General features: G+C 50.2%; 1 protein-coding gene, 1 long non-coding RNA gene and 3 other non-coding genes across 8 annotated transcripts in view; 1 reads left to right on the top strand and 4 right to left on the bottom strand.

Annotated features, from left to right (window-relative positions):
• Positions 1-12,527, top strand: part of ST6GALNAC2 (ST6 N-acetylgalactosaminide alpha-2,6-sialyltransferase 2) — a 27,504-nt gene extending 14,977 nt beyond the window's left edge. Inside the window, exons 3-10 of one of the 2 annotated variants that reach the window (XM_023211732.1) lie at positions 2,202-2,376; positions 3,370-3,538; positions 3,958-4,096; positions 6,080-6,183; positions 7,972-8,055; positions 9,206-9,305; positions 10,422-10,540; positions 10,693-10,825. In XM_023211732.1, the coding sequence (XP_023067500.1) occupies positions 2,202-2,376; positions 3,370-3,538; positions 3,958-4,096; positions 6,080-6,183; positions 7,972-8,055; positions 9,206-9,305; positions 10,422-10,540; positions 10,693-10,696 (894 nt within the window). In that variant the 3' untranslated portion in view covers positions 10,697-10,825. Of the gene's footprint in view, positions 1-2,201; positions 2,377-3,369; positions 3,539-3,957; positions 4,097-6,079; positions 6,184-7,971; positions 8,056-9,205; positions 9,306-10,421; positions 10,541-10,692 lie in introns of both variants that reach the window. The other variant, XM_023211731.2, reaches the window with a different exon arrangement.
• LOC111542381 lies at positions 11,648-18,755 on the bottom strand. 3 transcript variants are annotated; one of them, XR_002731542.1, is made up of 6 exons: positions 18,665-18,755; positions 18,246-18,553; positions 17,923-18,148; positions 17,480-17,578; positions 15,179-15,293; positions 11,648-13,805 (listed from the first exon to the last, which is right to left on the bottom strand). It is a non-coding gene; the product is annotated as an uncharacterized LOC111542381 (long non-coding RNA). The 3 variants fall into 3 exon arrangements; XR_002731544.2 differs by having other exon boundaries at positions 18,246-18,310; positions 18,665-18,733; XR_002731543.1 differs by lacking the exon at positions 18,246-18,553.
• Positions 14,878-14,949, bottom strand: LOC111542601. The gene has a single exon (XR_002731604.1). It is a non-coding gene; the product is annotated as a small nucleolar RNA R38 (small nucleolar RNA).
• LOC111542602 lies at positions 15,392-15,475 on the bottom strand. The gene has a single exon (XR_002731605.1). It is a non-coding gene; the product is annotated as a small nucleolar RNA R38 (small nucleolar RNA).
• On the bottom strand, positions 17,654-17,731 carry LOC111542600. The gene has a single exon (XR_002731603.1). It is a non-coding gene; the product is annotated as a small nucleolar RNA R38 (small nucleolar RNA).
• Positions 18,756-24,776: the final 6,021 nt, after the last annotated feature.

Genomic DNA, 24,776 nt, shown 5'->3' with positions numbered 1-24,776 from the left:
GACAGAGTCAGACTCTGTCTCAAAAAAAAAAAAAAAAAATGACATATTAGGAAACAATCTGAGCATCACATAAATTTTGCATTTTCTTTTTTTTTTTCTTGAGATGGAGTTTCATTCTTGTTGCCCAGGCTACTGCAGCCATCTTGGCTCACTGCAACCTCCGCCTCCCAGGTTCAAGCGATTCTCGTGCCTCAGCCTCCCAAGTAGCTGGAATTACAGGCATGTGCCACCACGCCAGGCTAATTTTGTATTTTTAGTACAGACGGGGTTTCAACACGCTGCTCAGGCTGGTCTCGAATCCCTGAACATAGGTGAATCCACCCGCCTCTGCTTCCCAAAGTGCTGGGATTACAGGCATGAGCCACTGTGCCCAGTCTGGATTTTCTTTTGAGTGATTTTGTCAGTGAAAACTCTAGATTAACATAGAAACCACACCCAACTCAGCAGAACCACGCAGGAATACACAAAAAGTATTTTTTTATGTATGCACACCTGAGATCTCCATCAGCTTCACTGAGTGTGTTATGGGTTCACCTGCCCTAGTGAGCCTGGCAGCACAGTTCCCTCTGATTTCAGACAACCTTCTTTCCACCATTTCACAATATCACACAAACTGCCCCCTTCCGACACCCACTTCCACTCCCACTTCCACATCAATCTCAAGTATTCTTTAACCATGGGACATCCGTAAAACTGTGCTTCTATCTTTCCTCAATTTATATATTTGGTTTTATGCATTCCTGACAGCTTTTCAGTGTTATGTCACTCATCCCACTTTCTCATAAGTCCATGGTTTTTCGTTTTGCTGTTGTTGTTTTGTTTTGTTTTTGAGATGGGGTCTCACTCTGTTGTCCAGGCTGGAGTGCAGTCTCAATAGCTCACTGCAGCCTCAATCTCCCAGGCTCAAGCAATCCTTCCACCTCAGCTTCCCAAGTAGCTGGGACCACAGGCCTGGGTCACCATGCCTGGTTAATTAAAAAAATTTTTTTTGCCGACATGGGGTCTTGTTATGTTATGGAAACTCCTGGCCTCAAGTTATCCTCCCACCTTGACCTCCCAAAGTGCTGGCATTACAGGGGTGAGCCCCCATGCCCAGCTGCCCCATGGTCATGGTTGCATAGCTTTGCACAGCATAGTGATATTCAGCCACTCACAAGTTGCATTATAGCAGAAATTACTGTACAGCTATTTCCTGCTTTGCCCTTTGATCAAGCCAATGGCTTAACAAAGAGCCCCATTCAGGAATAATAGAAGGCCTGCCCAGGCCATGACTGTGTGATTCTGATCTTGTGAGGTCATGGGCAGACAAGGCTGGGGCCTGTTTCCTGACCTCACCCTCCCTCAAGGCCCACAAGTATAGAGGTGCTGTGTTCCTTCCCCGTAGCTGCTGGAACAAATGATCACAGCCTGGGGGGCTTCGATCCACAGAAATTGAATCGTCACAGTTCTGGAGCCCAGAAGCCCAGAATCAAGGTGCTGGCAGGGTCATGCTCCCTCTGAAGGCTGGAAGAAAGCCTCTCCTGCCTTTCCCCAGCTCTGGCAGCTCCACGTCCTCTGGTGTGTGGCGCATCACACAGATCTCTGCTTCATCATCACTTGGCCTCCTTATAACGATGCTAGTTAGGGCCCGACCTCACCCTATATGACCTTCTCTTAACTACCTCCATCTCCAAAGACCCTAGATCCAACTAAGGTCACATTCCAAGGCTCTGGGTAATGAATTTTGGGGGGACACTTCTACGCTCTAAAGACACCACTGGAAAGAAAGACTATGGATCTTCCTGGCAGCCTGTTCACACGCAAATCATACAGCGAGTACCAGCAGGGTTAGGGTTTGCATCCAGGTGATGTCCTCAGCCCAGCCCAGGCTGAAACTCCTCCACCAAAGGGCAGGCAGGTCAGACCCATGCATCAGAAAATGCCCCAGAGTTTGCTCAAGTGTGAGGTGAAGGAGTATGAGGCCAGAGCCATCAGGCCAAGGTGACGTGGCCTCTGGGAGAAGAGCTAGGCAGGCTAAATCCAGAAATTTCCCAGACTCCTTAGCAGCCAGCTCAGTTCAAAAATGCAAGGATAGCCCCGATGTGGAGGGGACAGGACAGGCCTTCCCTCAAAACTCCCAACTACCCTGCAGGGTCTGCGGGGAGTCCCACCCACCCCAGCCCCCACCTAACAGGGCTCAGCCCTCACCTTCTCACCCACAGGGCCAGGCCTGCCGACACCTGCTTCACCTGGCCGTTCAGCAGCACCCCCACTTCCGTGGCCTGTTCAATTTCTCTGTTCCAGTGCTGCTGTGGGGGGAACTCTTCACCCCAGAGCTCTGGGACCGCCTGAGCCAACACAAAGCCCCGTATGGCTGGCGGGGGCTCTCTTACCAAGGTAATCCACGCCCACTGCCTCTCACCTGCCTTCTGGCTCAGCTTCCTGCTCTTGGCCCTGAGGTAGGCCAGGCCTCCCTGCCCTCATAGCACTGGTGATACAGGGCCTCTCTGTCCCCCTCTCTCCTCCCAGAAGCCCCAGCTATGCAACTCCTGCCTCACCTCCCTCCTCCGCCCAGGCACCCAGGGAGAGGCCTGGGGCTGCCCCCGCCAGCGGCCCTCACCGTCCTGGGGCCTCCCTGACAAGAAAGGCTGCAGCGTCCAATGGTGGCCAAGGACAGAGGCTGTGGGGCCTCACACCACCTCACTCACGGTTGCTGCTGCAGGAACCCCCACATTGCAGGCCCAGAGCCCCCTTTACATTATACTTGCACCCAAACCCCCACAGGCCTCCGATTCTTTTCTTTTGCAATATACAGTTTTTTTTATTTTTGAGACGAGTCTCGCTCTGTCACTCAGGTTGGAGTGCAATGGCACAATCTCAAGCTCATTGCAACCTCCGCCTCCTGGGTTCAAGTGATTCTTTTGTCTCAGCCTCCCATAGCTGGGATTACAGGCATGCCCACCACACCTGGCTAATTTTTGTATTTTTAGTAGAGCCAGGGTTTCACCATGTTGCCCAGGCTGGTCTCGAACTCCTGGCCTCAAGTGATCTGCCTGCCTCACCCTCCCAAAGTTCTGGGATTACAGGCGTGAGCCACCGTGCCCAGCCCAGTCTTTTTTAAGCTCTGAGCCCACTTCTCTAAGAAGAGTCTTAAGAGGATAAGTTATTTGGGTTCTTAAGACAAGTAAAGGCCGTCAAGCCCCCTCTTCCACTGTCAGCTTTTCTGTTCTCCCCCCGACAGGCATCTCCTTCCCCTCCCACCCTCTGTGCTTCTTGGGAGGGGCTGGGGTCAGGCCTCAGGGGACATGGGGCACCAGAACCAGCCTAGGGAAGGCCCCAGGTGCCCCGATGCCAGCCCTTCTCATGGCTGCTCCCCATCTGCACCCACAGCCATCACCTCCACCCTGAGCCTTCTGAACAGCTCAGAGAGCGCCAAGCTGTTCACCCCGCCCAGGGACTCTCCTCCCAAGTGTATCCGGTGTGCCGTGGTGGGCAACGGAGGCATTCTGAATGGGTCCCGCCAGGGTCCCAACATCGATGCCCATGACTATGTGTTCAGGTATGAGGGGCACGGGCTGGGGAGGGGCGGGAGGGAGAGTTGCCTGGGGGGGGGGGGGGTCTCCCCCAGGGGCAGTGGGCTATGGCAGCAGTGGCCTGGGCAGCTCAGCAGTTGTGACAGGCACACGGGCATGGACAAGACAAACACAAACAGCAGGCCCTGAGGACAGAGCATGACTGCCCGTGCAGGGGACCCAGGAGGAAGCAGCTGCCAGGGCCACCTCTACCTACTCACAGGGTGTCACCCCTTGAGGTCTGGAGGAGTGGGGTTCTGGCTGACAACTGGGCACAGGTACTCCGTGGGCAGAAGGAGTGGTCGTACAGAGGCAGGGGGGACAGGCCAGGCAGAACCGTGGAGATGGAAGCAGAACAGACGGCCGGGTGTAACCACAGACACTGACAGGCTTCTGTGCCGACCAGACTCAATGGAGCTGTGATCAAAGGCTTCGAACGCGATGTGGGCACCAAGACTTCCTTCTATGGTTTCACTGTGAACACGATGAAGAACTCCCTTGTCTCCTACCGGAACCTGGGCTTTACCTCCGTGCCACAAGGACAGGTGAGGCCTCTGGCAGGCATGCCATTATAGTTAACAATGGCACCATTGTTCCTGGAGTCCCCTCAGTGGGGGCCACAGGGCTCACACACCCTGGTCCAGTGGATGCAGAGGGTGTGCTAGGACTCTGGATACACAAGATGGCCACTGAAGATGAGGGGGGATCTGGTCCCGGACTCCCCGCGGACTCAGGCGGCACAGGACTCCTCTGCAGCATGGGACATGAATGGCTGGCATTTACCAAAAGCTTATGACTTGCCAGGCACTTTACAGAGACCATGCAACCCATGGTTTTACTGGTGAGGGGATAAAAGCCTGGCACCTTTCATTCAGTGAGTCAGCGGTAGGGTCAGGATTTGAACCCAGAGTACCCCCCACCTTGAGAGTTGGCATTCTTTGGGGAACTCAGCTTGTCCTAGCGATTCCCAGGGAAGGGGTTTTATGGAGTTCCTCCCCTGTTCCTAGCATGTTACAGGGCACACACACGGTCACCACAGCAGCCCTGAGTGGGACCCTTGTACCCATTTCCAGATGACAAAGCAGAGACGCTGAGAGGTTCAGGAACGTGTCCAAGGTCACCCAGCTGGAACCATCTAGATCTAGGCCCCTCTGACCCCACCCCTGGCGTTGTTTCCATTTCCCCACACTGGCCCCTGGAAGAATGTGGTTTGGCCTCTCGAAATCTCACAATAGCCCTGTATAGGAAACTGAGGGTCAGAGACACTGAGGGACATGCACCAGGTGGCAGCCAGTGCGTGGGAGTCAGCATCTGGCCCTACCTGCCGGCCTCCAGGTTCCTCCACCCACACCCCGGGGCCGTAACTCAAAGCTTCCCTCCTCAGGTGCTGTGGGTGCCACATGCAGGGTTTGGGGGATCCCAGGAAAAGGGAATCTGCGGTGCTGGAGGAAGCTGAGCTGGGTTTCTAGAAGCTTCCTCCCCGACCAGGGGCTTAAGGAGTGTCCTACCATAGTGTCTACACCACACTGAGTCCTCACACTAGAACCTCTCTTCTGTGAAGTGGAACAAAATGGAGCTTTAGATTTTTTGTTTTTGTTTTTGCTTTGAGACGGAGTCTCCCTCTGTCACCCAGGCTGGAGTGCAATGGTGTGATCTCAGCTCACTGCAACCTCTGGCTCCTGGGTTCAAGTGATTCTCCTGCCTCAGCCTCTCAACAAACTGGGATTACAGGCACATACCACCATGCCTGGCTAATTTTTATATTTTTAGTGGAGACGGGGTTTCACCATGTTGGCCAGACTGGTCTTGAACTCCTGACCTCACATCATCTGTCCACCTCAGCCTCCCCAAATTGTTAGGATCATAGGTGTGAGCCACCGCGCCCGGCCTCAGTGTCGGTGTAGCCACAGTACACGTATGAGTTATCTATTACTGTGTAACAAATGACCTCAAAACTTGGTGGCTTTAAACAACACACATTATCTTGTGGTTTCAATGGGTCAGGAATTTGGGGGGAGCTTAGAGGAAGGTTTTGGCTCAGATGACGGAGATGATGGGCTGCATCATCTGAGAGACCCAAAAGCTTGACTGGGGCTGACATCAAGGTGGCGTCTCACAGGCCCTTGCCACTTGGACCCCCCTGTAGGCTGAGTGTCCTCACGGCATGGCAGCTAACTTCATCCAGAGTGAGTGATCTGAGAACGTAAAGGAAGCCACAGCACTTTTTATGACCTAGTCTCTAAGCCACGCACCATCACTTTCCTTTTTATCAGAAAAATCCTGTGCATGAGTCACTAAGTCCAGCCCGTACTCCAGGGGAAGGCAATTGGGTGCCACCTCCTGAAGGAGCGTTAGAGGATTTGCAGGCCTACATTGAAACCAGTACCGTACCTCTGGGTGGGAATGAAAGGTATTTAAGGGAAATTCTCCAGTCGGCTCAGCGGGCAAGGTTGGGTGGAGGGCTGTCCACACCGAGGAGCTAAACATGGCCTGGTTCCCCTCTGAGATCATTGTCTCTATTCTGACAGGACCTGCAGTATATCTTCATCCCCTCAGACATCCGCGACTATGTGATGCTGAGATCAGCCATTCTGGGTGTGCCTGTCCCTGAGGGCCCAGATAAAGGGGACAGGTGAGCAGCCAGGTCAGGGTGGTGTGGGGCGTGGTGGAGGGGCAGGGGCGCTATGGTCGTCTTCCTTTTGGTCCCAGGGCCCATCATGGGATAACAGGAGGTGGGTGAAGGGCAGCAAGAAAAGCCCTAAGAATTCAATCATCCCCAATTATTCACATAACTCAGCAACTCACATAACTCAGGGAAATTCTACTTTTTGTCTACCCCTGGAAAGCCCAGGTGACCCTCTGGGTTCCCAGTAGCCTTCTGGGGGTGGTGGGCTCGGGGCGGGAGAGGCAGCTTTTCTGAATGGGATGAGCAGGTCTGGCTCCTCAGCTTCAGGCTGTGTTCTCCCTGCCCAGCCTGGCTGCCCCCAGCGGCTCCAGGTCACAAACTGGGCAGGGTCTGCTGTCCCACTGAGCACACAGTGCTGGAAACGAGTCAGGGCCAGTCTGTGCCACTCCTCCTGGTGGGCATCCGTCCCAGGGTCATGCCTGTGAAACGGGAGAGCAGACTCAAGGCCCAGCATCCTGAGAGGCGGAAACAATGGGCCCTTTGTCTTCCTTCCCACCTTCCTGCACAGCAGGCCTGGGTCCAGCTCTCTTGAGCCACCACCTGACCCTCGTCTGAACCTCTTCCCGGGGGTTCTGAGATAATTTCTGGTCCCTGAGATCAGGTCCCTAAAACTCAACGCCACTGCTGTGGCCCAGACAACCCGCCCTCCTATCTCTGGGGTCTCCCTGAGGACATCTCGCCCACCCCCCCAGAGCGGCTTTACAGGTGGTCCTTATGGGTTAAGGGCTCTAAAGCCAGGCCCACCCCGCCCCCACCCTGGTGATGACCCAACAATGGCTTCCACTGCTGGTCTGAGCTGGGCTTTGTGACACGCTGGGCTTGGGCTCTCGGGGCTGCCTCAGAGACATCGGGTGGACCTAAGCCTCCCCAACACCAATGAGCTCCCCTTCCCACACCCCTAATCCGTCCCCTACCCAGTCTCCCTCCCAGTCCCGTTCCAATAGCATTGTCACCCCTCCAGACCAGCAGCCTCACGAGAGCTCAGCCCCTTCCCCCACTCGGGGCTCTTCCTCCCGGCCCCCCTCCCACCCTCCCACCCCAAATGCCTCACAGCCCTCTTCCCGGACTTCCTCCCTGAACCCCAGTCCTCAGGTCCAACACGTGCCCCGCGGGGCCTCCCAATCCCCCACCCCACCCACCTCCAAATCTCCCTCCCAGTCTGGTTTCAAATCCCTCTCTCGAAATCCTTCCCTAACCCCCACTGTGCCCCCCAAGTCCTCCTTCTACAGCCCTGCCCCCTCATCTTCCTATATCGGACCAATTCAGAACATCCCGTCCTATATCACCCCCTATGTGCCCCGCTTTCTGAAGGAGCCCCCCTTTTTCCAGCCCCCCACAGCACCACTTCCCCAAAACCCATGCTTTGCCTGTCCCTCTCCCTGCCCTGCCCGGAAGCCCCCACCCCCTCCTGACTCGCTCTACTTACCTCTCCTTCCCCCGCCCCCCCACCACCCCCAGTTTCACTGCCCCTTCCCAACTCCCCCCGGTTTGTTCATGCCCCCCTCCTCTCTCTCCTACACCCCACCCGTGGAGGTCCTGGTGAGAGGGAAGCCACATGTGGTCCCCACCGTGCTGCCTGCCACCTTCTACACGCCCTTCTCCCGCTACTACTCACAGCCCCGCTCCTACCGCTCAGGGTACCGCGGCTACTCTGGCACCCTGACCCTCCCCTCCATCTCCCCCTTGCAATACGACGGCTCTGGGCACTCTGTCCACTTCTATCATGGGTCCTAGGCCGCACATCTATTTCGGACCAGAAGCTTCTGCCAGTAAATTCAAGCTGCTACATCCGGACTTCATCAGCTACCTGACAGAAAGGTACGGAGTGGGGTGCCTGAAGAACAGCGTCCCGTTCCTTCTCCCTTTTACATACCCACCCCACATCCAGGCAGAGCCCTCCCACGAGCCCCACGCACTGACCAATAACCAGAGCTCCACTGTCCCGAGTGCTGTGTGCGAAGCACTGTCACTTCATTTACTGTTTTATTTAGCACCTTGATAGAGGGAGTGTGATATATGTCAGTCCCCAGGAAATGGACAGGAAACTCAGGATAACTCAAGGTGTATTTACTAGGGACTGCTCACAAAGGCAGACTGGGAGTTGGGGGCCATAACGTGCATAGCAGCAGTGGGGCTGTCAGCAGCAGGCCATTAGAAACTTCAGGCCCAAAACCCCTCCCCTCCCTTCCCTCCCTCCTGCCGGGGGTTCTCAGTATGGATGTGCATATGGCCCTCGTCCGGGGTTGCCGAAAGGGTGGTGGGGGCAAGTCCCATCAGTGGGTAGAGGCCAGGGATGCTGCCAAACATCCCCGTTTAGCAACAAAGAAGCACCTGGCCCCAAGTGTCAACAGCACTGAGACCGAGAAACCCTGCTGTGGACCAGAGGCTCGAATCCCAGGGCAGGGAGCTATTGGAGAGGGGTGAGTGATCTAGGGAGGTAAATGAAGCCCCTCCAACTAGTCCCATGCTACAGAGGAAGACAGGCTCAGAGAAGTCAGGCGATCGGCCTGGCACAGCTTGGCGTCAACTCAAGCCTGAGGGCAGAGCCGGTGGTCACACCGCGGCCTCACTCTTGGACTGTGTGGGTCACAGGGTCTGAGCTCCCTGTCCCTCACACACGATTCCTACTTAATCAAGACGTGGGGTAGAGAGAAACCGCAGTCTCAGGCTAAATAAACAGGCCACCTATGCCTTGGCAGTGTGGTTACTTAGCAGCTTGGGGAGAAAACAGGTTGTTGCAGAAAGGGGGAAGGATTTCACCTGTGGTTCCTCTTTCCCAACCCCCCCGCCCCCACCTTACCTAAGGTCTCAAAGATCTTTGCATTTAGTCCGCTTGGACCAAATAAAGAACTGATAGGAGTAGAAGGCCCTGAGTTTCTGAGGTTTTCCCACCTATCTGAATGTGTAGTTGTGAAATGTGATGATACAACCATCAAGCTAGTGAGCTGAAACGTCTTTTTGCTTCCAGGTTCTTGAAATCAAAGTTGATTAACACCAATTTTGGAGACCTATATATGCCTAGTACTGGGGCTCTCATGCTGCTGACAGCTTTGCATACTTGTGACCAGGTAAGAGGCCTTCTCTTCCAGAAGCCCATGCCGGCAGAACACAGAACAGACCCCTACAGGATCCCCTGATATCCCTTACCCTCGGACCTGGGACTCTTGGCCTCTGTTCACGGAATCCCCAGCTCCAAGAGTGTTGCTGGTGCTGCCCACTTCCTTGCCCACCACCCAGGGCCCTTTGAAGGGCAGGCAGGTCCTGGAGCAGCCTTGCCTTGGCTCCTGACATCTTCCCCAGGCTTCCTTCTTTCGCTCTTCTCCAAGGCAGCCACTCAATATGGTATTTAAGGTTCAAATCATCAAACTGCCCTTGTGAAGGCCAATCTCCTCAACACACTGGGCTGAATAAGGACATTCTTTTATGGGGACATCCCAGAGCGGGGGCGGGGCAGCAGGTTTAGCCTCCCACACACAAATACTTGGAAAGCACCTAAGAGTCATTCCTGATGGGATGTGGCCCATGTGAACCTCGTGGAGGCAGGGGCCAAGCAGCAGGGTTCAAGGAGAGGTCATGACCCCTGCTAAAGCTCTACGGAGAGCTGGAGGCCAAACGCCACTCCACGACTCAGGCCTGTATCTTTTCCCTCTTTTTTCTTTTTTGAGACAGGGTCTCAACTCTGTCGCCCAGGCTGAAATGCAGTGGTGTGATGATCCCCAAGTAGCTGGGATCACAGGCATGTACTGCCAAGTCTCACCGTGTCGCCCAGGCTGGAGTGCAGTGGCGCGATCTCCGCTCACTGCAAGCTCCGCCTCCCGGGTTCACGCCATTCTCCCGCCTCCGCCTCCGAGTAGCTGGGACTACAGGCACCCGCCACCACGCCCGGCTAGTTTTTTGTATTTTCAGTAGAGACGGGGTTTCACCATGTTAGCCAGGATGGTCTTGATCTCCTGACCTCGTGATCCACCCACCTCGGCCTCCCAAAGTGCTGGGATTACAGGCTTGAGCCACCGCGCCCGGCCTAACTCATTTTTTTTTTTAACTTTTTGTAGAGACGGGGTCTCACCATGTTCCCCAGGCTGGTCTCAAACTTCCAAGCTCAAGTGATCCTCCCACCTCAGCTTCCCAGCGTTGGGATTACAGGCGTGAGCCACCATACCGGGCCTTTTCCTATTTTAATGCAGGAGTGTCTTGACTGCAGTCCCCAATTAGGATGGGGAGAGAGTAGTAATGGGCTTTTGCATCCACCCTCGAGTTCCAAACCCAGCTCTGGCAATCACCAGCTATGCGACGTGGGGACACAGTGAGTCACCCCTGAATCCATCTCGCCACTTGCTAAGTGGGAATAAGCCCTAGACCATTATCCTCACCTCAGCAGGGGGACACCTTTCTAAACTTATGTCACTTCACACTAGATGCTCAACAAATACTAATCCAATGACTATCCTTGCCCAGGTGAGTGCCTATGGATTCATCACAAGCAACTACTGGAAATTTTCCGACCACTATTTCGAACGAAAAATGAAGCCATTGATATTCTATGCAAACCACGATCTGTCCCTGGAAGCTGCCCTGTGGAGAGACCTACACAAGGCTGGCATCCTTCGGCTGTACCAGCGCTGACCCCAAGGCACTAAACCCTTTGCTTCTTCAAGACTTGCGGCCCTGATCCTCTCAAGTGGCCAAAAGCTTTTATCTTAACTTTTCAATCTTCACCTTCCTTTCTTTCCAACAGAGGGCACTGGGGTGAATTCACGACTATCATTGAGGTCTGTTCAACGCAGGACACCCCAGCTTGTCCTTGGCTCATCCAAGAAAACTCCTCTATGCATCTAAAACAACATATCTCAATCTTGGCCAAGGGAAAATGGGCTGCTTTGCTGGATTTGCACTGAGCAACTTTAGGAAATGTCGGTGGAGTGTTCACCAAGATCAAACAGCAGTCCAGGTGAAAGGCAAACACACAAGCACCAGCCCAAATCCTCCTGGTGGCGCAACCTACCCCAGAGGCTAAAGTGATTCAAGGACTCCAGGACACCTCTTAAGAGCCTTTCTAAGAACCTGACAGGCTTACTTCTGCTCCATAATAAAGTGGGAGAAAAAAGGCAGAATGTAACTTAAGACTAGATAACTGCGTACATGATGGACCATTTTCTTTTTTTTGGCTGGGTAGAGAAATCATATAAAATGCAGGATGTTCAGATCACTCTCAGAACACATGGAGATCATTCTCAGAACACTGGGAGGGTCTGGCACTTGATGGGGGTTAGATGCTTGGCAGCCTGCCTGCCACTGAGGGAAGTCCCATTAGAGACGTATCCCCACCTTGTCACCAACAGGATGATGTTACCAGGTAATAAACCCTCATCCTCGTATCTTGGCTTCAGTAAATTTGAACTTAGCTGACGGCAGTTTCCTAATTTTATCGTAAGTGGCTTTATAAGAAGTCTCATCCATGTTATCACACAGCACTCAACCCAGCCCTGGGATTTACTGTCTTGATGACTAAATGGCTCTGCACAGTCTGAGATGCTTCAGTGTGCAAGGCAGCAGCAAGGGGAGGTCTTCACAGGGACAGCTGGCAAGAGACTTCCCGAGGCACATCAATCATGTCGGTCAATTGAGGGCACGGTCTGGTTCTGTAGCTTTGAAAGGCTGATTCTATTAGCACACTTTACAAGGGGGATGGGGATTATAACTCAGTCACCAGAAATGAAACACCACTTCAGAAATTCAGAGACCTCTGATCAACAGAACAGACATTTGGGCTTTAATTGCTAAAGCAGCTACCTACTTGGGGAAACCATGGCATTCTGCTGCCTGGACAGCAGGAATTAAGATTTCAGAGTTGCTGGCACCAGAACAGAGCCTCTCAGCTCGCTTCACCTTGGCAACCTTAAACAGTCCCTCTTTGGTCTCCATGACAACAGTACGTTCCTTTGGATAGAATACTTAGTTTGGAAAGAATGTAGTCAAATGTGGGATATGTAAGCACCCCTCAACAGTCACAATCCATCCTAGTATCTTATATAGTGATTTTTTTTTTTTTAATTTACCAAAGAGGTTTATTGGACTTATAGTTCCTTGTGGCTGGGAAGGCCTCACAATCACGGCGGAAGGTGAAAGCCACGTCTCACATGGCAGCAGATAAGAGGAAAAAAAGGTAGTGATCTTTTAGTAAAGAAACCTCAGACTGGTAGTGGGCTTGGAGCCAGAGGATCACTTGAGTCCAGGAGTTTGAGACCAGCCAGGGTAAAAAATTGAGACCCCCCAACTTTAAAATTAAAAAACAAAAGAAAAAATAGCTGGGTGTGGTGGCTCACACCTGTAATCCTAGCACTTGGGGAGGCCAAGGCGGGTGGATCGCCTGAGCTCAGAAGTTCGAGACCAACCTGGGCAACATGGTTGAAACTCTAACTCTACTAAAACATAAAAAATTAGCCAGGTGTGGTGGCATGCGCCTGTAGTCTCAGTTACTCGGGAGGCTGAGGCACAAGAATTGCTTGAACCTGGGAGGTAGAGGTTGCAGAGATCATGCCACTGCACTCCCAGCCTGGGCGACAGAGCAAGACTGTCTCAAAAAAAAAAAAAAAAAACAAATAAACAAAAAAAATTTGTCTCAAAAAAATTCAAATTTAAATTAAAAAAAAAAAAAAAAAGGTTGGGCGTGGTGGCTCATGCCTGTAATCCCAGCACTCTGGGAGGCTGAGGCAGGCAGATCACGAGGTCAGGAGATAGAGACCATTCTGGCCAACATGGTGAAATCCCGTCTCTACTAAAGAAGGTACGCACCTGTAGTCTCAGCACTCAGAAGGCTAAGCCAAGAGAATTGCTTGAACCCGAGAGGCGGAGGCTGCAGTGAGCTGAGATTACACCACTGCACTCCAGCCTGGCAACAGAGTGGAACGCCGTTTCAAAAAATAAATAAAATTAAATAGAAAAGCAAAAATATAAAATGTAAAAAAAAAAAAGGAAAAAGGAACCTGATTGCCTTGGTGAGTCAACACTGGATATCTTCTGACCATTATTTGAAACAAAAAAGGAAACCACTGATATTCTATGCAAAGACCTATTCCTGGAAGCCACTCTGTGGAGACACCAGGAGAACTTTTCTCAGTCCTTCATTGATTTGAAGTAAAAGTGCTAAAGCAATGTTCGTGGGTGGCAACCCATTAGCAGATCACAAAATCAATGCAGTGGGTAACTGAAAAAGAGAAAACACAAGATGGTATCTGTGTAACTGGGGTTAAGCGTCACTCTCTGCAACTCACGGCATCAGTTTCCTCTGAGGCTCTTCCAACACAGTATAATCGCGTTCATTTCAGTTTATAATCCTTGCAGTCCCATCGATTTGTGAGATTATACCCAGGTCATCCACAGTGGAGGTCTGAAAATGTTCTTAGTTGTACTCTAATTTCACTAACTGCCAAAAGCTTTTCCAGAATAATCTCAGTCACTTCATTCCTTTAAAGAGGAAGGCCGAAGAAGGCATGGCGATTACTTCAGAGGAACAATTAGCAGCAGAGGCAGGGCTGTGCTGATCCCATCTGGCATCGCTAGTAGCTAACCTATAAAACAGGAGAATAATATGAAGTAACAGCCAAGGAAGTCACTCAAAACTGAATGCTATATAACAACTAATTTGGGAGAAAAAGGCAGTCAATCTAAGAGCACTCATTCTCACCACCAGCAGGCATGTGTGCGTTGGGGGAGCATAACGGGGCACTATCACATGATTTTGGTGCAGGCTGGGAGGGATCCAGGATGACTCATTTTAAGGAGACAGTACCTCTGAGGGAGCAGTTGCTGGTAAGAGGCCAGTAAACAACTATCAGAAAGCATTCCCTTTGGATATAAACATTTCAAGTCAAATCTTATGGTTTACTTGAGTTCTGTAGTCAAGTCCACTCAGCAGACAATAACCACTTGATAAGCTGCCCTTTTCACTGTTTTACTTGCAGGCTGTAAACTACTGGGGCCAGTTTTTAGGCTCATTAAATCTAACCCAGAATACAGCTTCTTTGGTGTCCAGCAAAAACACAACCTTAAATACAGAGTTTGCACACACCTCCCATTTCAACAGAAAAGAAAGGCAATCTGTGTGCACTTCAAGCCTGGCATTCAACTGGGAACAAAGCCGGGCACCCCACCCTCCAGCACCACTTGGCTTCTTTCTTGCTCACACACCAGTCCTGACATTCAGACGGGATCTAAGCTACAAACTCAGGAGACCTCCCTGGCATCCTTAACAAAGCACATAGAAACCAAACAGCCGTGGTTTCCCCTAAATGTCAGGACCCTGGAGCAGAGGCAAGGTCAGAGTCGTCAAGCATTCTCATTGCCACAAGCTGGCATACATCCTACATTCCAATCTGTTTCTAAGAGCACATTCATTTTCTTGAAATATGTAACAAAACATTTTCATTCCACAATAAGGGCATAAATCAAATCCTGGCTACTTGTGCATTTCCACCGCCTCATACAGCCTGCACCCTCAGAGCCATAATCAAGGGACTGGAGAAAGCAAGGCGACCACACATTTGCTTTTCACATTTTAGAGGAATGATGCTCTAGACTGGACTCTCAGCAGGATATGCTGAGGGGAAAAAAAGGGGGAAAAAAAAACATGGAGCCAAACCCTTAAGCCTCAGAATAGATGATTTCCCTCAGTCCAGATTTTCAGACAGGGATAACTAACCATCATAGGCTTGTGGGACTTCTTAGGGATATGAAAGATGTAAAAACAAAGCTTACAAACAGGAAAGCAATCATTTCGCTTGTTTCCAGCAAAGCAGTTCAGTTTTCTCTCTTATTGCGGACACCTAGCAGCAAAACGCTACTGAAGTCTCCCTGCCGCTCGGCATCCATTGCTTTAAGTCCAGAGCAGGGTGTTGACTACCACTCCCCCAAACCAAGCCTGTTTACCAGTTCGTCTACTCACATGCATTAAAGACATGGCAATGTGGATCCAGGTCCAGGTCCCGGTTCAGGGCAGCTGCCACAATGTGGCTACCAGAGGATCCTTTTCCGGCCTCAGAAACTGAGGCTCACTGCACCTGGGAAGAAGAGAAATTAAGAAAAAAAACTACTTAAGAAGATACACGCAGAGTAACTCTCAAGCAGCTTAAAATTTCTGTAAGGCAAACTTGGGAAACTGAGTTTCAGATGTTCAGATTCCACACCGAAAGGCCTTTCTTTGCCTTCAGACAGGGATAACTTGACTTCATCACGGACTCAGCTCCCCGCAACGTGCTGGCCCATAGCACTAACAGCCACAGCACATGCAAACTATTTTTTTTATCAAATTGTTCACTTCCCTCACGCAAACTCTTTGCGGAGCAAGCATGTGACTTTCAGTTTTGTTTTGTTGTTGTTGTTTTTCTTGAAACAGTTTCACTCTTGTTGCCAGGCTGGAGTGCAATGACCCGATCTCAGTTCACTGCAACCTCCACCTCCTGGGTTCAAGTGATTCTCCTGCTCAGCCTCCCAAGTAAACTGGGATTACAAACACGTGCCACCATGCCAGGCCAATTTTGTATTTTTAGTAGAGATGGGGTTTCTCCATGTTGGTCAGGCTGGTCTTGAACGCCCGACCTCAGGTGATCGACTTGCCTCGGCTTCCCAGAGTGCTGGGATTACAAGTGTCAGCCACCGCACCCTCCAGGCTTTCGGTTTTTTAAAACAGAGGATTAGAGATTTGCCCAAGAGCTACTTAAAAATAGCCAGCACTACAATCTCACTATAATAAAATCCTTGCACTAAAAACAGATCAGATCATCTAATTCAAGCTTGTCTAACCCACAGCCTGCATGTGGCTCAGGGCTGCTTTGAATGCAGCCCAACACAAATTTGTAAACTTTCTTCCAACATCATGAGATTTTTTTTCAGCCCATCAGCCATCATTAGTGTTAGTATATTTTATGTGTGGACCAAGACAATTCTTCTTCCAATGTGGCACAGGGAAGCCAAAAGATGACACCCCTGATCTAGTTACTACCCATTTGCTCTTGGACTGGCCACATGATTCCTGGACTCCACCCCAGAGCCATTCTCACCCATGCCTGGAGGTGAGGCCCAGGAATGTGTATATTTTAACACTTTGTAGGTGGTTCTGATGTAATAGTCAGGTTTTGAAATCACTAACCCTGTTTCACAAATGAAGAAATAAGACTCTGGTGAGAAAATAGGCTGAGACTAGAGCTCAGATCTAGTTAGCCTAATGTGTGGTATACAGGAGTTTTTCAACCTCAGCTCTACTGACATACTGGGTGGATCAATTATTCCTCATGCAGGCTGTCGTGTGCACTGTAGGATATTTATTTATTTATTTACAGAGTTTCGCTCTTGCTCTTGTCACCCAGACTGGAGTACAATGGTGCAATCTCAGCTCGCTGCAAATTCCGCCTCCTGGGTTCAAGAGATTCTCCTGCCTTAGTCTCCTGAGTAGCTGGGATTATAGGTGCCCACCGCCACACCCAGCTAATTTTTGTGTTTTTAGTAGAGACAAGGTTTCACCATGTTTGCCAGGCTGGTCTCGAACTCCTGACCTCAGGTGATCCACCCACCTCGGCCTCCCAAAGTGCTGGAATTACAGGCATGAGATAAATATCCAGGCCCAGCCAGGATATTTATTAATAGCAGCATTCACTGGTGGCCAGGAACACCATCCCTCCCCAGTTGAGAACCGCCAGTCTAACTCAGTAACTGCTTGTATAACTTTGGGCAAGAGAACTCTCTAAGCCTCACTTTTACTTTCTCAACAGCAGAGTGGGGGAAAAAATTTACCTCACATGGGGTTGATATTAGAAATACTATTTATGGCCAGGCGCGGTGGCTCACACCTGTAATCCCAGCACTTTGCGAGGCTGAGCCAGGCAGATCACCTGAGATCGGGAGTTCGAGATCAGCCTGACCAACATGGAGAAATCCCCCAGCTACTTGGGAGGCTGAGGCAGGAGACTAGCTTGAACCCGGGAGGCAGAGGTTACGCTGAGTCAGGATCGTACCATCGCACTCCAGCCTGGGCAACAAGAGCAAAACTCTATCTCAAAACAAACAAACAAAGAAAAAATACTCTTTGTGAGAGTGCTTGGCAAGGACCCTAGCAAAAGGAATTCCATACTACTTCCATTACCTGGGCAATCATGACCCTGGAAGACCAATACATCTCCAAAACCAACAAACCAATACTTAAAGGGGACCATAAGCATACTTAAGTCTATCAAAGAATTAAAAATCTCACCATTTAAAGAAACTTCATCATGAAGATCCTCACACTCAACACCTTAAGGTGATGAGTTTTCATATGACTGTTTTCAAGGCCACAGCCAACACCTTTAATCTAAAAGAGAAGGATAACAGGCTTCATTCTAATAGAAACCACCTTAAGGTTATTCTCCAGATCTGTATTAAACGGCTGAGCCTCAGCGAGTCAGACCTCCTCACAAAAGATACCATTTCAGACAGGGATAACTTTAGATCATCCTCAGCTCAGCCAATAACAAAGATTCCTAAATCCCAGCGATCCAAAATTCATTTGCCATGTCTCTTTCCATCCCTGCATGCCCTAACAAGGATCCACGTTGCTTACAGTGACATCTAGTGGCCCCAAATTACACAGGCACAGACCCTACTCATTTTTATCATTAAAATAATTAGTATTCTGAATTCTGAGTAACTTCTTACCATAGCTGGCTTGTATGTCAACACGTATTCTCACACTTGAACTTCAGAATAAAGCAGGACGTGAATGTATGTGATAGCACCATCTGTGCTTTCTCATTTTTGGTGACCACTCAGGCCTTGCCTGAACCCATTCTTACTCATATTAGGGCTCCATCCATTACTCTGCTCCTTCAACCTGGAGCTCTGCTTTTAACTGTCTCTGCAGATGCCACACAAAGAAAGGCCTCTGGGGAAGGAAAAAAGGCTCGTTGTTAAAACTACAGCTTTCCAGAAGAAGTTTACAATCCTATTGATTCCTATAAGTAAAGTTAAATATAAACTACCGATAGCGGCCGTCCTCAAGGTACTCCAAGTGGAATCACGTTGTCACACGTTAACACTCCTGATGCTGAATTAAGAACCACCATCGTCAGAGTTTGCCCGTGCGCGGGCACCGAAGACCCCCGGGCGTGCACGCTCAGCACACGCGCGGCGGAGGAGCACGGGGCTTCCCAGGTTGTCAGGTCCCCTCCCCCGCAGAAGCCGGCCCTATGACGCCTAGGACGGGCTTGAGCTCTGTCCCTTCACATAACACTTTCTCGCCGTTTGGAAAGCATTTTCTCATCCAGTACTTCTAACCCTCCTAATCACCCTACGAGAGAGAAACGAGCTTATCGTCACCACTTCGTCTCTGAGGAAGGGAGGCCAAGTGTGTTAGTGTCGTGTCAAGAAAGACCCCGTTTTCCCACTCAGGCAGCCTTACCATCATCACTAACGGCCTGAAGCTGCTCGCCGTGCTCCACAACAACGCGAGCGGCCATGTCTTCCAGCCACGCGGCCGACCTCGAAAAGAACGCGAGACCGCGCCTGCGCACAAGTCTTCTCGGCAAGCGCTCCCGGAACTCTCGCGATGTTGAGAAAGGGCTGATGGGAAATGTAGTTCAAAACTGCAGTGACTGGGGGCTGGCCGCGTCCTCAGCGCGACCCCGGAGCTGGGGGTAAGATGGTGGCCGCCACCAGGGGCAGTGGAGGGTCCGGAGTGGGAAACTAGGCCTATAAAGAACCACGGCTGTCAGAAAACGAAGCTGGAGGTTCACTTCTGCCAGAAAGTCATTGAGCATCAGCACAGGTTGTCCCTGGTCGAGACTGGGGAAGCACAGAAAGTTCGAGGGGCCAGGGACGGATGAGGAAACCGGGGCTTGGCCGAATATCTTTTTTAATTGCTCTGCGGATTTTATTTGGGGGAGGATAGGGGCATTTGGGGTTCACTGGGTTAGTGAAGAGGAGAGATTCCAAGGGAATCGTTCAACCTCCCGCTCAGGTGTTTTTAAATTTGGGGCGAGGCCGGTGAGGCCGAGGCGCGGGCGGCAGGGGGCGCTCGAGAGCGACAGGGCTCCGCCTCCGCGGCTGCCCGAGGGTCCGGGCCGAGTGTGCTTTTCATTCTGAGAAGAGAAAAAAAGGCAAGCGTCACGAGTTGAATTACGAAAAGAACGGAGAATGATGTAACACCCACTGCTCTTCTGAGTGTTATTTTTCAGGCAACCACCTTGGCTTCATTTTTGTTTGTTTGTTTCTGGGTTTTCTTGGTTTGTTTTTGAGACGAGGTTTCACCCTGGCACGCAGGCTGGAGTGCAGTGGTGCAATCATAACTTATTGCAGCCTCGACCTCCCAAGTGGCCGGGACGACAGGCGAGCACCACCACGCCCAGCTGATTATTTTTATTTTGCAGAGATGAGGTCTCACTGTGTTGCCCGGGTTGGTCTCAAACTCCTGGCCTCAAGCAATCCTGTTTTGGCCTCCCAAAGTGCTGGGATTACAAAGGTGAGCCACTGCGCCCGGTCTGGCTTCATTTTTGAAATAAAAATAAAGCAAAAATGACAACAATCAGGGCCAGAATTTGCACCTATTTGAAAGCTAGTTTAAATTTGCAAGACCAAGAGCCATTTTTCTCCATTCCAGTCTCCCCGTTCTCATCCACCCATTCATTAACAGTGATCTCTGTGGCCTTCAGTGTGGCTTATATTGTCCTGCAGATGGTAATATGTTGCAGATACTTATTTTCAAATTACCACATTTGTTCATGTTTAGCCCCTTTCATTTGATTGTAAGCTCTTCAAGGGCTTTTTATTTTAATTTTTTTATTATTATTATTTTTTGAGACGGAATTTCACTCTTGTTGCCCAGGCTGGAATGCAATGGCGCGATCTCGGCTGACCACAACCTCCACCTCCCAAGTTCAAGTGATTCTCCTGCTTCAGCCTCCTGAGTAGCTGGGATTACAGGCATGCGTCACCACACCCAGCTAATTTTGTATTTTTAGTAGAGACGGGGTTTCTCCATGTTAGGCTGGTCTCAAACTCCCGACCTCAGGTGATCCACCTGCCTCGGCCTCCCAAAGTGCTGGGACTACAGGTGTGAGCCACCACGCCCAGCCTCTTTTTTTTTTTCTTTTTAATTTCTTAACAGTGCAGGGTTTGGTGTTTACCTGCTATGCTAACAGTAAGTCTTCGCAAATATTCAGCAGTATATTTGCTGAATATTTCAGCAAATATTCGCAAATTCATTCAGCAGTAATTCTGGCCATTGGGTTTCTCTACTTTACCCTTGAAGACACGTCATTTTGTGTAATACTGAAAGGAAGAATGTGTTCTGTCCCTGCAAACAGTTCCTTTCCTTTGAGACTTGCAGTGGGAATTCTAAGTGTGGAATTTCCCAAAAGCTGCTAGCGGGCTGGTGACCTGCTGTAGACAAAATAGTAATGAGAGCTAATACTTCATAGCACTTACCAGGTGCCACTCCCTACATTGATTTCTGTACATGTATGAACTCGTTTAATCCTCACAATGCAGTGAAGTACTACTGTCAGAGGCGTTGGAAACAGAGAACTCCATCTTGAATAGGAGCTGGGTGAAATGAAGCTGAGACTTACTGGGCTGTATTCCCGGACAGTTAGGGCATTCTAAGTCACAGGATGAGATAGGAGGTCGGCACAAGACACAGGTCATAAAGACCTTGCTGATAAAACAGGTTGCAGTAAAGAAGCTGGTCCAGCCATAAAAAGGATGAGTTTGCATCCTTTGTAGGGACATGGATGCAGCTGGAAACCATCATTCTTAGCAAAGTATCACAAGAAGAGAAAACCAAACACCGCATGTTCTCACTCATAGGTGGGAACTGAACAATGAGCTCACTTGGACTTGGGAAGGGGAACATCACACACTGGGGCCTATCATGGGGAGGGGGGAGGGGGGAGGGATTGCATTGGGGAGTTATACGTGATATAAATGATGAATTGATGGGTGCTGACGAGTTGATGGGTGCAGCACACCAACATGGCACATGTATACATATGTAACAAACCTGCACGTTATGCACATGTACCCTAGAACTTAAAGTATAATAAAAAATAAAAAAAAAAAAAAAAAAAAAAAGAAGCTGGTCCAAACCAAAACCACAATGGCAGTAAGAGTGACCTCTGGTCGTCCTCACTGCGACACTCCCACCAGCGCCATGACAGTTTACAAACGCCATGGCAACCTTATGAAGTTACCCTATATGGTCTAAAAATGGGAGGCATAAATAATCCACCCCTTATTTAGGATATCATCAAGAAATAACCATAAAAATGGGAAACCAGTAGCCCTCAGGGCTGCTCTGTGGAGTAGCCTGTTTGTTTGTTTGAGACAGAGTCTCGCTCTGTCACCCAGGCTGCAGTGGTGCTGTAACCTCCACCTCCCGGATTCAAGCCATTCTCCTGCTTCAGCCTCCCGAGTAGCTGGATTACAGGTGCACGCCACCACGCCTGGCTAATTTTTGTATTTTTAGTAGTGATAGGGTTTCACCATGTTGGCCAGGCTGGTGTTGAACTCCTGACCTCAAGTGATCTGCCTGCCTCAGCCTCCCAAAGTGCTACGATTACAGGCCTGAGCCACCATGCCTGGCCAAGTAGCCATTCTTTTATTCCTTTACTTTACTTTTCTAATAAACTTGTTTTCACTTTATAGACTCACCCCAAATTCTTTCTTGCTCAAGATCCAAGAACCCTCTTTTGGGACCTGGATCAGGACTCCTCTCTGGTAACACTATCACTGTTCCCATTTTACGGATAAGGAAACAGTAGCACTGGGAAATTCGGTAACCTGCCCAAATTCACATAACCAGTAACGGCAGGGTCAGACTTTGCTCCCAGCCTGTAGAATCCATGCTTTTACCACTAATGAATAAGGTGACCTTATGTATAAGGACTTTTGTTTTGGGGGAGGAAGGGAGAAGGAAGAAGATTTTTCACGTGTTTGTAGGGGTGGTTGGGGACAAAATCAGAAATGTGGTTGAAAGGAGGAACAGGGCCGGGCGCGGTGGCTCACGCCTGTAATCCCAGCACTTTAGGAGGCCGAAGCGGGCAGATCACGAGGTCAGGAGATCGAGACCATCCTGGCGAACATGGTGAAACCCCTTCTCTACTAAAAATACAAAACAAATTAGCCGGGCGAGGTGGCGGGCACCTGTAGTCGCAGCTTCTCGGGAGGCTGAGGCAGGAGAATGGCGTGAACCCGGGAGGCTGAGCTTGCTGTGAGCAGAGATCGCGCCACTGCACTCCAGCCTGGGAGACAGAGCGAGACTCCGTCTCAAAAAAAAAAAAAAGAAAGGAGGAACAGTGGGCACCTGCTCTGCCATTTGAGCCACTTCATGGCAGGAAGAGTGAAGATGGGAGGCTGCAGAGCTGATGTGTGGAAGATGGAGGCTCCGGGCTCTAGCAGGGCTATATTGGGCCTAGATGCCACCCAGTGTATAGTGAGGGCCATTCTTTTATAGCTCCTCGCTCTGCCGCAGGCCACCAAGTCGCTTTCACACCTGACTGGACACTGCTTCCCCAACAGCAGGTTCATGGCAGATAGGGATGCCAGGGCAGCTGGGCAGTGGCCAAGAGGCTGGAGTGAAATACAATGAGAGGCCTTGTGCCTAAGCACATGTAAAGTACACTGTGCAGCCAACCCAGAAATAACTGGGGAGACTTCAGAGAATGCATCAGAATTCCTGAATGAGCCGGCAAGGGCTCAGAGCTGTTGAGACTGAAATGTGGATGTTACTGTGATCTCATTTGCACTCGTTGCTGGCGAGAGCTAGGACATTTGAGTTTTACCTACCATGGAATTATTATGCAGCCATTATACCAGGCTAGTGCAGACCTCTATTTATTGACATGGAAAGAGTCACAGTCTAGTGACCCTTTACAAACAGGAAGGCAGAAGTCCCCAGCGCTTTTCAGGGACCCAGGCTCTGAGTACAAAGGGAGAATTCAGTCAACTGGCCTATTGTGTTGGGGTGGTCACTGACGGGGTTTAAGACATGGTATCTGAAACCCACAGTAATAGAAAACAGTTTGGGCTGGTTGCAGTGGCTCACGCCTATAATCCCAACACTGTGGTTGGCCAAGGCAGGAGGATCGCTCGAGCCCAGGAGTTCAAGACCAGCCTGAGCAACATAGGGAGACCTCCATCTCTATAAATAAAAAATTAAAAATGAAAAACAGCCAGGTGTGGTGGCACATGCCTGTGGCCCCACCTGGATGGGAGGCTGAGGTGGGAGGATTGCTGGGGCCCGTGAGATTGAGGCTGTGCAGTGAGCCATGATTGCATCACTGCCCTCCAGCCTGGGTGACAGAGCAAGATCTTGTCTCAAAAAAATAAATACATAAAAATAAAGAAAACAGTCTTTAGAATATTGAGGTTAATTTCTCTACCCAGAAAGCAATCTTTAATTGTATTAATAAGAACACAAAAGAAGGTACGTAGTATCCCAAGCAGCTGACTGCTTACATTTGGAACGGTGGCAGCAGCGGCATCACAGGAAGCACATCTGTATGTCAGGCACTGTTAGCAGCCAGTCTCTTCCTCCATCTGATGAACCTAGGCTCTGTTCAGCTGCTGGGCAAGGGTCTGCTTCAGTGGGGGCAAGCCCCTCCCTAGCCCCCAGGGGCAAATCTTCATTCATCTGTACCAGACGTGGTCAGTCTATTCCCTTCGCTGGAAATTGTTTTGGGAAAGGGTCTGAGATGCAATTCTGGCCAAGTTTGGGAAAGTTTTCCTGCTTTAAAAAACAACAGCCTTTTTTCTGGCTTTGGGACACTGAAGAAGTGATGCTGGGCCTGCTGGAGACATCTTGCATCTGCAAGGCTTCCATTAAGTAGGAGCTGAAGGACTGGGATGGCAGAGTAGAGAGAATAAAGAACATGAGTCCTCGGTGATGCTGCTGACCTGCAGAAGCCGCCAGTCCCAACACCCCCGAACTTCAGACCTCTTGTTTTGATTCAGAGACACATTTGTACATATCATATATATATATATATACACACACACACACACATACATATATACATATATATATACACATATACATATTTTCTTTTCTTTTTTTGAGACAGAGCTTTGCTCTTGTCACCCAGGCTGGAATGCAGTGGCATGATCTCAGCTCACTGCAACCTCCCTCCACCTCCTGGGTTCTTGTGATTCTCCTACCTCAGCCTCCCAAGTAGCTGGAATTACAGGTGTGCACCACCATGCCCAGCTAATTTTCGTATTTTTAGTAGAGACAGCGTTTCACCATCCTGGCCAGGCTAGTCTTGAACTCCTGACCTCAGGTAACTCGCCCACCTCAGCCTCCCAAAGTGCTGGGATCACAAACATGAGCCACCACAGCTGGTTGCATTTTCACGTTCTTAAATGCAGGATGTGTCTTGCAAGCAATGGCATCTCAGTTTGAGTGAATTACAAAATGTGAGATTTTAGGCCGGGCACAGTGGCTCACGCCTGTAATCCCAGCACTTTGGGAGGCCAAGGCAGGCGGATCACGAGGTCAGGAGATCGAGACCATCCTG

This window comes from Piliocolobus tephrosceles, chromosome 16, assembly GCF_002776525.5.
Source record: "Piliocolobus tephrosceles isolate RC106 chromosome 16, ASM277652v3, whole genome shotgun sequence".
NCBI classification, from domain to species: domain Eukaryota; kingdom Metazoa; phylum Chordata; class Mammalia; order Primates; family Cercopithecidae; genus Piliocolobus; species Piliocolobus tephrosceles.
Note: the sequence above shows the minus strand (reverse complement) of the source record. Positions and strands in the feature narration are given on the sequence as shown.